Below are 12,944 nucleotides of genomic sequence, written 5' to 3' on the forward strand. Positions count from 1 at the left end.
TTACTCTTTTCTAAATGCATTACTTTTATTTCTAAAAGCTTAACCTAGTAACGGTGTGCGGAACTTCTATCATTTAATCCGCTTAAACATCGTCCCTTTTCACAATCACCTGCAAGCTCATGTTCAGATTTGCCTCCATCCAATGGCTTGAACCAAGTCTCTGCCCTGCATCTTTTCTTTTCAAGACAAAGCAAATGATTGAAGACCATTAAAGCAAGTAGATGCTGCACAAATAAAAGACAAGAATTCTAACAGATATAGATTTTTATTAACGTACACCTTTTCGGTTATCGTGGATATGATCTACAGCCCTGCGAATTGGTCATGCTAAACCAATACAGATCTAGACTAATGCAGCACTGGACTTCACCAATTCTATATCTCAAAAAAAGCTAAATACCACTTTCTCTGAGAGCGAGAGAGAGAGAGAGAGAGAGAGAGAGAGAGAGAGAGAGAGAACCGTATCTGACCACAGTAAACGAGTCTCCATCACCGGCCATCATTAGTTTGCTGTAGATGTAATTTGATTTTACAGATGTGGGGTGGTAACCAAAGTTCTTTTGGAAACAATCTTTCTTGATTTGACAATCCTCTGAAGATCGTTTGACATTGCAAAGCGTAATCATGAAAATGTGTTTGGCTAAATGTGGTTTAATTTCTGCTTGTACATTCCCAATATACACAAATGTGAAACGTGATCATTCAGACACTGATTTAGCTCTTCAAAACAATCCTTCAGGAGCCAAAATTCATTTATGAGTCATAACCAATATAATTGTGTAAGTGCTTGCAGGCAGACCCCACTGGCCCTTTCTGTAGTTTGATTCTGTGTGAACTCTTGGCAAAGGATGACTCCTTTGTACAGACAGACTCTAAAAAGAGTCACAAAAAGTGAAACTATTGTGCCAAGACACACAAACACTCACCATTTCAGCCATGTGACATAAAGCTGTACATGAAATGAACATGAATATCACGTGACCCGTTTTTCTGCATATCGAGAGTGATTTGGCCTATGTTTGCAGCTCACGGGATGTGTGTGATGTTTTAGCCATCGATGTCCCAGCTGAAGAGGTGATGTTTCACCAACATGTCCTGAACTCCCTCCTTCAAAGGCCTCTGCTCCTTCTCCTGGAAAAAGAGTGGGGTAAAGTGAACCGTTTGGTAATGTGTCTTCACAATTGCACTGCACTGATTAAACAGCTCTCCATTGTCTTAAATGGCTGAATTAATTAAAAACAAATGGCTTCGCTCAGCACTCCCGCTGATTTTCCCGACTATCTTGCTGTAATTAAAGATGGCACTCTATCAGTGCTTGAGAGCTTGAGTCAAGAAGGTCACTGGTGACATAAGAACCACGGTGCACTAACAACAACTCAGCTTGTAGAGAATTTCCGCTCTGTCCTTTAGCTAACAAGCTTTTAAGTGAATTCTGAACTCCAGGAAATGCCTCTCACTGCTACTTACTGACAACAGCGAAGACAGACAACCATTAGCATCAAACCTAAATCTAGACTGAAGAGAGGATTTTCACGAGCATGCATGTTTAATAATAACAATGCCTTTGCAACACCAGCCAATTCCGACAATGAATTCTGTCAGAACACCAAGACAATCCTCCCTTAAAGCCTGTTCACACAAAGTTGAATGTCTGCATGAAGTTTTAAATATTTCAAATGGATTTTTCAGTTGTTCAGATGCAAACATAAATAAATATATTCATCCAATGAGTTTGCATTAATCATGTTATAATATGATATATTAAACATTAGTACCATTCAAAATTTTGGGATCAGTACAATTTTTTAAAAAGAAATTACATTTTTTCAGCAAGCACATTAAATTGATCAAATGTGACAGTAAAGACATTTATAATGTAAGAAAAGGTTTATATTTCAAATAAATACTGTTCTTTTGAACTTTTTATTCACAAATTTGTCACAAAAATTTGTCACAAAAACTTTTAATCACATTTTCCACTGATTATAATCAGACATGTTTCTTGAGCATCAAATCATCATATTATAATGATTTATGAAGGATCATGTGACACTGAAGACTGGAGTAATGATGCTGAAAATTTAGCTTTGTCATCACAGGAATAAATTACATTTAAAAAAAAGACTTAAATAGAAAATAGTTATTTTAACTGTAATAGTTCCATAATTTTACTATTTTTTGATCAAATAAATGCAGCCTTGGTGAGAGACTAAAGAAAAAAGCTTTAATTTCCCTTTCATTTAGATGGAGCACTGGCAAAACTGATCAAATAAACCAGCATTAGATTAATTGTGAATAGTTCTGGTGCTAAATGTTTGCCGTTTAGCTGCATATGACTTGGTGTGAGCAGGGCAGGCTTTATCTTTACAAGCACACTGGGATACAGGGGTCAGTCTGAAATGAAATGTAGTGGAGAGTAATATTTGCTTTAGAGTTTAATTAGCATTCAACACAAAAGCGGCTAAACTGGTTTTCAGAGGTTTAGTTCACATTATCTGGAGCCTCTATGTAAACAGCATTGAACAAGAGAGCAGGACACACCAAGCGCTACAGCGACTAAGCTACGGTATTACCACCACTTCTTGCTCTGGCACCTAGTTATCAAGCAGCAGGCTAGTAACTAGTTGCCAGCATTACCTAGATGTCCCAACTAAAGAGGTGATGTTGGACCAAGACATCCACCACTTCTGATTTGAGAACGGGAGTCTTCTGGAATGGCAGACAATCACGTTACCCTGGGTGTCTTTTAGGGGTGTTGAAATTAATCGTTACTAAGATGTATCGCGATGCTGACGTGGACGATTCAGTAATAGACCATAATCGATTATAACCGTTATAGCCTTCTGACATTTCTCTGACGTCATTCGGCGCATATGCACTTGCAAAATGCAAAAAGAGTAAAATGGCGGAGCGGGAGGGAGGTGAAACACACCCTCACCCTCAAGTTGTTTCAAATCTGTATGAATTTCTATGTTATGTGGAACACAAAAGACGATATTTTGAGGAATGTTTGTAACCAAGCAGTTGTGGGACACCATTGACTTCCATAGTATTTTTTTTCCCATACTATGGCCCCACAACTGTTTGGTTACCGACATTCTACAAAATATCTTCCTTTGTGTTCAACAGAAGGAACTCATACAGGTTTTTGGAACAACATGAAGGTGAGTAAATTATGAAAGAATTAAAATTTTTGGGTGAACCTTTAAATTTTGTTTGACTACAGGAAGCGTACTTTTAAAAAGGGAGTTCATATATCTTACTGCTTGTATTCATTGACGAAAATGTAGCTATGTGCTGTAATTCATTGCAATGCATCATGATAGCGAATCAATTTGAACCGTTGATATTATAATCAGAATCGGACTGAATCATGAGACCAGTGACGATTCACACCCCTAGTGTCCTTGTGCGTACGGGAGGACATGTGAGACGTTGAGTGAATGTGAGTGAAAGAAGTGTTGATCTCGCACCTCTTTTTTGGTAGGCAGCTCACAGTCTTGGGAGAGACTGAAGGCAAACTTTGAGAGAACTCTGAAAGCAGCACATACAAACTCATGTCAGTAATATACTCAAAATAACAGTTATGGCAGTCATTTCTAATACACAGACAAGCTTAAACACTTCTTGACCAATGAATTTTAATGACCCTTCCAGTTATGATTACAGATCATTCAGCAATGAATCTTTCAGACCAATCTGTGAAAGATTTCCTAAAAAATTAAACAAATTAATTACTATGGCTTATGATAAAATGTAATGTTTAATTAAAACAATAATTATTTAGAGCCAAAATAAAAATGTAGAGTAACAAGATAATACATTAACACATTTTAAAATGTTATTTCTATTACTTGTCTTGAGAATTAAATAAAAACTACATTAACACATTTTTAAATTTCTAATTTAAATTGTATGTTTCAGTTTCCTTTGTTTGAATGGTTTGTAACCTCAATTTCAGCCCATCAACAGAGGCTCAGTCTTACCTGAGTTCACACTTTATCTGAACCCAGCCAGGACTACGCAGGAAAGACCAGGGATGGTACCATTTCTCCACGGCACTCATACTGGAACATAACACCTCCAGCCACAGGTGCAGCACCTGCTCACTGACACAACACACACCGATGAAGAGAGTATATGCTGCACGCTTGCATTATGGGAAAAGTAAAGAGATACTAAAACAGCAGGGGGACTTACTTTAAGCCCACACAGATGAGCGAGCGGAACTTGACGTCCATCTGAACATGTGCAGTGTCGTGGCTCATGTTGACAGACTGCACTGCCTAAGATGACAGGCAGAGAGCGCTTAATACACAAGCAAATAAACAGTACTCAACTGCTGATCACTGACAAGATTTCTATTGTAAAACTCACCCTGTACAGTAGCTCTTCAGGAGTGAGCACCTTCCCATCTTCATCTAACCTAAAGAGACAAGAATCCGACCGGCCATCACATCAACAAAGTACTTTTATGAGAATTTAAAGAAGGTTAGATATGTTATTACATGTCTCACCTGTAGGTCTTGCACAGCACCAGTCTGGAGTAGACAGAGTTGAAATCTCTCTCCACTTCTCTGCTGGCTGCCTGTGATCAACACACACACACACACACACACACACACACACACACACACACACACACAACCAAAACTCTTTCACTCACTACTGGCATATATACTGTATATTTATATAGGTAGCACAACCTGTTATAAAAGCACTATAAAAAAGGAGAGTAACAGGGCGGTCACACTACACTTTTCGTTGCATTGACTTCCATTCATATGCATGCGAATGCATCAGACCACAGACACATGCTCATGTTGGTGAATGCCTGTCACCAACATTTGGTGTTTGGTGAACTCTGACCTGCGAATTCATCACGTGAAGACATGTGACCAGCAGAAAATAGATGTGTCACGGCGTGAGATATTTCTGTAGTTAAGTCAATGAGATTGTATATTTTTTACATCTTTTACATGTATTACTATTTGTTATATGTTGAATTCATGTTTATAAAAAAAGACTGCAGAGCGTAACGTTATATCAAGACGGTTGCAGTGTCCAAGGAAATTTTGCATGCTCAAAGACTAGTGTGACCGCGGCTTAAGACAACATTTCATGTACCTCCTCAATGAAGAGCCATGGGTGACAGGGTCCCCCAAGTATGGAGGGCTTCTTCAGGCCGTGCTGAAAGATGGCCTTGAGAGCAGGACACAACGAGCCTCTGACCAAGTCATTGACTGCCTCAGTTACGGTGTCATCTCCAGCCAGAGAGTACTGAACAACACCACAGATGTGCATGAGAAAATAAACCTCTTAACAACCCATTATCTGAAGCAAAGACATTCATTATTAATAATCACCTCTTTACTTCGTTCATCCAAGACTTCCACAAATTTTGCAGGAAACCAGCCTAAAAAGACAAAATGGTTATGGGAAATACTAATTGACTTCTAAGTGTAGTTGGGATCATATCAGAAAATCAGATTTAAAGTAGGGATGCAGCGATACCATTTTTTTACAACTTCATTATAAAGAAAAACAACAAATCAAAAAAATATATGATCATAATCTATGACAAAAATGCTATTATAAACTATATTAGTGGATAATACAGCAGTAAAAGTGCACAATAATTGTATAAAATCCGAACATTTAGTGAAAAAAAAAAACATTATTTAGTGGGAAACAAATAAGAGACAATAAGTATAGCACTAAATCTGGTAAAACGTTACACATTGGTAAACAACTAACATATATATATACATATATATATATATATATATATATATATATATATAAATTAAGACATCTTTTAAATGTATAGTGGAGCAGTATAATGAGGGAGCAACATATGATAGATAGGACAGAACAAAAAAGGCTATTAATAATCTTTCATTGCGCAAATATGAAAGGCTCCAATACAGTGCGGCACAAAGTGCTTTATGCACATCCCGAGCGCAGAATGATGCTCTTTAAGCAACATGGAGTCTCAGCGCGCAGCGTTTCGAGTCTGCCATGTTTATTTCCTCGCCAGAGCATTTCACAACAGCATTCAAGATAGATATGTATTCTTAAATTTCCTTTTGTTTTTCGATTCATATTAACAGCATATATAGCAGTAGGTACTGTATATTACACTGCTTTCACTTTAATACACAGATCTAATATACACACGTGATTTCTTTTCTTGCTGTTCACGATAACAGACATAAACGACAGTGTTTATGTGAACTTTGTCAAATTACGTAAAAGGTTATGTCAAAAACACAGAGTTTAAGCGCAATATCACATGAAAGAGAACTTAGTTACTCATGGGACGTGCCGCCCGACAGCCAGCTTTCTATGAGTAGTGTACTTTTTACGAGCTCAGAAAACCATATATCAGAAGTTTAGACTGGTATGGCTTTAAAACGCATGCAGATAATACACTTTCATGATGATGAAGAACTGCAATGTCACGTAAGCGTGACCGCGATAGAGATGATAATCAAAACCAAACAAATGTTCTCGTTTTTGGCAGAGTATCCGAGGCACGAGATATACAGGCTCCGCCCTCTTCTGGGAAGTAGGGAGGGGAGCAGCAGCTCATTTTCATTTAAAGATATGAAAACAGGCATGAAAACAGCATGTTATTCCTTCCACTATAAAAATGGGGACACATACTGGGGACATCTGAGACTTGTAGAACATTGGTAGAAAGGGGCATAAGCTTATTGTAAGGTCATCTCAGCTCACCTCTCAGACCGTTCAGCTCTCCCACCCAGCAGTGCTCGTCTTTCTGTGAGATGATCTAAGAATAAACACAGAAATACACAGTTAAGGATGAAAGGCAAAGCATCAGTTAAAATTTTTAGATGACAGAAACAGTAGTTTCTCACTGTGATGATGTCATTCTTCCGAAAACCCAGTTCATCATCGTCGTGCCGTTCAAAGTCCAGTAAGGCTTTGGCTCGTCTCCGACGATTCCGAGACACGACCAGGAAGTTCTCGTGATCCCTTTGATGACTCTCCATAGAATAGTCTGGAGTCAAATCCTAGAGAGAAAGAGGGAGGAATGAACACAAGGAATGTACAAAATTACAATACTGTAAATATCATTATTACAATTGTTACCATTAGTATAATTATTAATAAACAATGATATAATCATAATAATAAATTATTAATGGCTACAAGTAAGATGGACAGAAAGAGAGGAATTCCGTAATATCAAATGAAATATCTGGCTTGATATCTGACTAAATAATTATAATTGATTAATAACTCGAGACTCTCCATGACTCACAGTGGTCTGTTTACAGGGAATGCAAGTGTGCTGCTAATTTCTTGTTGCATAGGCCTAATTTATGCAATTCAACAAAAAAACTCAGTGAGTCATCCGGTCAGCTCAGTGCAATGATACATGAGTCACAGTGTGGCTGTTTCAGTGCAAATCTTCTGTTTCTAATTGAATTCTTCCTGGCAGATTTATAAATGTGATGCATTTGATTGAGTGGCTCTTACAGTGCTGCAGTTGCGGGGGTCCAGGCAGTGAAAGTGTTCTGCTGTGCGACTGATGGCTTCTCTCAGCGCTGCCACCAGCTCTGTCTGTTTAATGTTTTTGGCCTTTAGCGCCTCCACCTCGTCCTCGCCCCAAAGCAGCGAGCTCAGGGTGGATTTCCTGTGCAGGCTTTGTCTGCGGACCACCTGCACAATGACGACAATTATGAGCGAGCCTTTGATCACATTTTGTATATTGTTAATGGAGGGTGTTAAAATGTGTGCATCACAGATGATGGTTAAAGATGCTTTTCATGATCTCACCTTGTTGAGGTTGGTGTGGAGAGCATGGGAGTTGTTGGAGTTATGCTGGGCCTGCTCTGCCAGGATGTAGGCCAAATGCTTGTGTCTTTGTGTATCTAGGTTATCCTGAGACAGAGATCCTGCCAGACGCACAGCCTCTCCCAGCACTGCGGCCCCGTCCTCTAGTTGACTGGGCAGATCTGACAGCGTGTTGAAGATAGATGCCGAGTTCTCAGACGATACCAGCTCTTCCTCCTTTAAAACACAGGAAGAAACGATTATTATTGACTGAGTGCCAAATCAAACACTCATGATTGCCCTGTTTAACATATGAAGTCTTAGTAAATATAATGTTTTTTAGTTTGTTTTCCATACAATAAAGCAAAACAACCAAAAACATGTGCTACCTTGATCTTCAGCATGCCCAGTGTAACCTGGAAGAGCACCACTGAGCTCTCGTAGAAGAGCAGGTCCCAGATTCGCAGCAGGATGCGTATGTCCACCACACTGGCAAATGCAGTGAGGAACCAGTGTAGAGTGATTAAAGACAGTTCTGAGAGGGAAAACAAACAATAGACGTTTATTTTTATTCAGTGTAATGTTAAGGAGAAATACATCTTTGGAGCTCTTGCAAAACGTATTTAATAAATGTTGCTGTTTTTTTTTTAAAATCAATTTTGCAAAGTAAATCAGGGTATCTGCAGTTTTTTTAAAAACAAAATTAAGGCTTTTTAAGACAAATACAATTAATACCATATGTCCCTGCAGAAAAAATCCATACAATTTTATTATGCATCTCAGATTATTTTACTTAATTAAACAAGCAGTTGTACATTCAATTGCAAAACAGGGTAACTGCAAGTTTAAAATACTTAAACAATTTTTAATACGTCAGTGTATATTAAATAAAACTAGTCGTATGTACTAATATATCAATACATACAAATTATAGGATGAAATTGGATTTTGTTGATATGATAATATGTGTAAAGAAAGGTAATAAAAAGATTATTGTGCCGATGCTCATAAAAATGTATAAACTGAATGTGTTAAATAATGTGCTTAGGCTGCGGCTTTCTTTAGGGTGCGATAGCAAACATTTGAGTATATTTGCGATGTACTTTGCACTCGACTATCGCAAAACCACACAGCTACGTGCAGCAATTCCTGGAGAGAGGAGGGGGAATAATGACAGTGGGCAGGGTTTTGTGTGACGTCCACCAGTGAATGCAGACACGTTGGCTGGATTGCGTTTACATTACACAGAGTCCTCGACTACCTCCGAACCTGGACACGCTGATCGGATAACATTCCAATCAGAAGCGCATTTACACTTGTCTTACAGCTTGAATCAGTCGGCCCATTATCCTCTGACCTCTAGCGTCAACAAGACATTTTCGCCCACAGGACTGCCGCTTACTGGATGTTTTTCCCTTTTCACAACATTCTTTGTAAACCCTAGAAATGGTTGTGCGTGAAAATCCCAGTAACTGAGCAGATTGTGAAATACTCAGACCGGCCCGTCTGGCACCAACAACAATGCCACGCTCAAAATTGCTTAAATCACCTTTCTTTCCCATTCTGACATTCAGTTTGGAGTTCAGGACATTGTCTTGACCAGGACCACACCCCTAAATGCATTGAAGCAACTGCCATGTGATTGGTTGATTAGATAATTGCATTAATGAGAAATTGAACAGGTGTTCCTAATAATCCTTTAGGTGAGTGTAAATGCTAAATACAGCTTATCTGTAATTGGACTAGAACTAATATCCAGAAAAAAAATCTTTTATGCATAATACTTTATGCGTTAAATACTTTTAATTATAGACAAGCCCAAAATGCACTGGGACTCTTATTTTAAAATGTCTCTGCTGCTCATTCAAAAAGTGACAAGGAGGCTGATAAATATGCACTTCTACAAACATCTACAAGATAAAAACAAAGTAAACATTGCCATATTTCATCAACCGTAAATCATAGGCAGTCACTTGGAATAAATGCACAGGATTCATTGATTGCGAACCGCTGAAACAGATTCCTGTAGAGCATGCAGCGTTTTGACTTTGAACGTGCAGCTCTCGCATTAACTACATTTAAATAATCGCCTTATGAAGTTTAATAATCAATCAATGGCTGTATCGCAATTCCTGCTTTTTCTGTTCTCAAATTTAAGATCTCTTAAATGTGCAGTAAATGATTTCTGAGAAACGCTGTTGAAAAATGAAAAAATATTTTATATTTGCTAGATTGTCTTTTCTGGGTGTGTGCTGAAAAAAATGTGTTTGTACATAGCCCAGACTGTGTAAATAGTTGAAAAAACAAAGTGGATCGGACCGATCCACTGAACACCTGAACACCAGCAGCAACACTCATGACAGGGGAGGAGAGAGAAGAGAGATTTGTAGAAAGACTGTAAAAAGAAAGATGGCTGAGATATTACCAAAGAGAAAATTTAAACGCATAGGTTGCTTTGTTCTGATGTTTCACAAAACCAAGATATGCTGCTGTTGCTGTTGAATCACAGCTGCTACTGTTTGTGGTTGCATTGTGTGAAGGGAGGGGTGTGTTTGTTTGGGTGTCGATTTCAAATATCAACTGTATTTCTCAGAAATCACTTACTACACCTTTAAAATGATAATTAACACTTTTGTAATACCAATTAAGATATATAATACTTGTTGGCCTGGTTTCACAGACAGGGCTTAGATTAAGCCAGGACTAGGCCTTAGTTCAATTAGGACATTTAAATAGCTTTTATAAATATGCCCTAGGAAAAAAACATACATAAAAAACACTGATATATTTCAGTGCAAGTTGCTTTCAGTTAAAAACATGCATTTTAGTCTAGGACTAGGCTTAAGCCTTGTCTGTGAAACCAGGGGGTTAGAACCATAAATTTGATAAAACTGAATTAAAGACGTTTAAAGGGCCCTGTAAAACAAAGGTTGTGTCTCTCTCACCGATGTCATGCTCCAGTAGCAGCTGATCCAGGCGAGGCAGATACTGCACTATGAGCTGTCTGAGCACACGCTGGTCAGTTTGAACACCCAACAGAGTGGAAGAGAAGTATGAGGGAGGCAGAATGTCTTCTATCAGAGCACACATCATCCACAGAGCATCTTCCTCCTCCAGAAACAACAAAAGGCAGGACACTACCTGCATCAAAGACAAAAGAAAAATGCCACAGAGTCTGAAGCCCGATGACCCAAACGTTAGACAGCAGAGAGACAATGAGTCCTCACCATGCCTGTGCCCTGACAGTAGCCGATGTCGGGATACAACCACGCAAGCCCTCTCAGGACCCGCCTGAGCTTGGGCACCCCCACACTCAACAAAGTGTTGAAGCATGCATTAGTGGGCATGGTCCGCAAAAGATCCTTTTCTATCTGCAGCAGAGACAGAGAGAGAACCGTAATACAGGATATATTGGAAGATGGCAATAAATTAAGATGGAACATATTTCAAGACTTTTATTTTGAGATATTCAGATATTATTTCTAGCCATAGTGAATTTAAATAATAGAACAATGTAAGCTTGCTAACATCTTCTTTATTAGGCATGTTTCATTACTCATCAAGCTGGAAGAAAACATAGAACATGTTTTTCCAATAAGTTTTTTACATAACTTCTAAGTGCTAATGTTACAGGCTCCTGTTTTAGTCGTTTGATTGCATCAGCAAAATCAATTAATGTTTACACTGTTTTCTTTTAGAGCTGCAGTACAGCCGAAAATTAACTCCGTTTGCATAATTGAATCATTTTCCTGTTATCACTGTAAAGCTCCTTTGAAACCATCTGTATCATATAAAGCGCTATAAAAAATAAATGTGACTTGACTTGAAATGTAAATGACATACACTACCATTCGAAAGTTTGGGGTGTGTATGATTTTTTGTTTCTAAAGTCTCTCATGCTCATCAATTTCTGCATTTATTTTATCAAAAATCAGTAAAAACACAATTTAAAATAAATGCTTCTATTGTAATATACTATTTAGTTTTTTTTTTTACTTTATTCCTGTGATGACAAAGCTGAATTTTCAGCATCTTTATTCCAATCTTCAGTGTCACATGATCCTTCAGTAATCATTCTAATATGATGATTTGGTGCTCAAGAAACATTTCTTATTATGATCAACTTAGAAAACAGCTGTGCTGCTTAATATTATTGTTGAAACCGTGATACATTTTTTTGGGGATTCTTTGATAAATAGAAAGCTCAAAAGAACAACCCTTTATTTGAAATAGACATCTCAACTTCAAATAAATCTCAGTTCTATGGCAGAGATGACATGTACCTGTTTGGCTGCTGTAGTGTCATCATTAGAGCTGTTTTTGACGATTTCCCTGTAGGAAATTTCTGATGTTCGCTTTTTCTGCAGGGCCCCTGATAAACGCATCCACAACTAAAGAAATGCATAAAAGAGACAATGGAGTACGAGACCGATAATCACACAAAGATCCAGCAGAGATCATAGATTCGAGACGCACCGCTGTTCTCATGGGTATCTCTAAAAATAGCAATACAGCATAAACAAGATATTACTCAAGTCATCATGTCCTATTTCAGTGGGATTACGTGAGATTCAGTGAGAATCCCTCAAGCATGAACATGGTTGCCATGGGAACATTACATCAGGAGATAAGCCGCCTGATGTTGTGTAACAATACAAAGACAGCTTTAAATATTTTGTTAGGTTCAAACACACACAGAAACACATTCAGAGGTCGATGAACAAAGGCTCTCAGTGTTGACCTGTGGTCTCATGCTGTGTGGTATGCCCCCCAGCACAAGGGACCGAAGGCGGTCGGAGCGGGCCAGTGTGGGGGAGATCTTGTCCCATGTCAGGTCTCCTACGGTGTTATTGTGGGTGAACTCCAGATGGGCTTGCCAGCGAAGTCTTTGCTGAGGGTCTTCTCTCTGAGGAGCTCCCTCACCACGCAGCCATTTTCGTGTCTCAACACCATCTGAAACACACAAAAAACCACTTTCAAACTCGTCAAAGAAGAGAAAAGACAGTACCAGATGAGACATGATCTTTAAGAGGGCTTGATATTAAGCTTTTCCTTTTTACTCATCTTTTTAAACCTAATCAATTACTTTTCCAAGTCACCTATCCCAAAAACACTTTACAACAAAGCTTTAACATTAA

General features: G+C 38.4%; 1 protein-coding gene across 4 annotated transcripts in view; it reads right to left on the reverse strand.

Moving 5' to 3' along the window:
* Window positions 1-249: 249 nt before the first annotated feature.
* sgsm3 (small G protein signaling modulator 3) overlaps window positions 250-12,944 on the reverse strand; it is a 29,774-nt gene continuing 17,079 nt past the window's right edge. For 2 of the 4 annotated variants that reach the window (XM_077212909.1, XM_077212908.1), the window contains exons 5-22: window positions 12,548-12,759; window positions 12,090-12,197; window positions 11,034-11,177; window positions 10,752-10,947; window positions 8,196-8,341; window positions 7,810-8,043; window positions 7,510-7,692; window positions 6,885-7,040; window positions 6,742-6,796; window positions 5,367-5,416; window positions 5,128-5,280; window positions 4,518-4,588; window positions 4,378-4,426; window positions 4,201-4,286; window positions 3,987-4,109; window positions 3,474-3,534; window positions 2,638-2,709; window positions 250-1,131 (exon numbers count right to left, since the gene is read on the reverse strand). In XM_077212909.1, the coding sequence (XP_077069024.1) occupies window positions 2,638-2,709; window positions 3,474-3,534; window positions 3,987-4,109; window positions 4,201-4,286; window positions 4,378-4,426; window positions 4,518-4,588; window positions 5,128-5,280; window positions 5,367-5,416; window positions 6,742-6,796; window positions 6,885-7,040; window positions 7,510-7,692; window positions 7,810-8,043; window positions 8,196-8,341; window positions 10,752-10,947; window positions 11,034-11,177; window positions 12,090-12,197; window positions 12,548-12,759 (2,099 nt within the window). In that variant the 3' untranslated portion in view covers window positions 250-1,131. The remainder of the gene's footprint in view (window positions 1,132-2,637; window positions 2,710-3,473; window positions 3,535-3,986; window positions 4,110-4,200; window positions 4,287-4,377; window positions 4,427-4,517; window positions 4,589-5,127; window positions 5,281-5,366; window positions 5,417-6,741; window positions 6,797-6,884; window positions 7,041-7,509; window positions 7,693-7,809; window positions 8,044-8,195; window positions 8,342-10,751; window positions 10,948-11,033; window positions 11,178-12,089; window positions 12,198-12,547; window positions 12,760-12,944) is intronic. The other 2 variants (XM_077212906.1, XM_077212907.1) reach the window with 1 other exon arrangement.

This window comes from Siphateles boraxobius, unplaced genomic scaffold (genome assembly GCF_051911475.1).
Source record: "Siphateles boraxobius isolate OS27281-9 unplaced genomic scaffold, OSU_SipBor_1 66, whole genome shotgun sequence".
Lineage (NCBI taxonomy): Eukaryota > Metazoa > Chordata > Actinopteri > Cypriniformes > Leuciscidae > Siphateles > Siphateles boraxobius.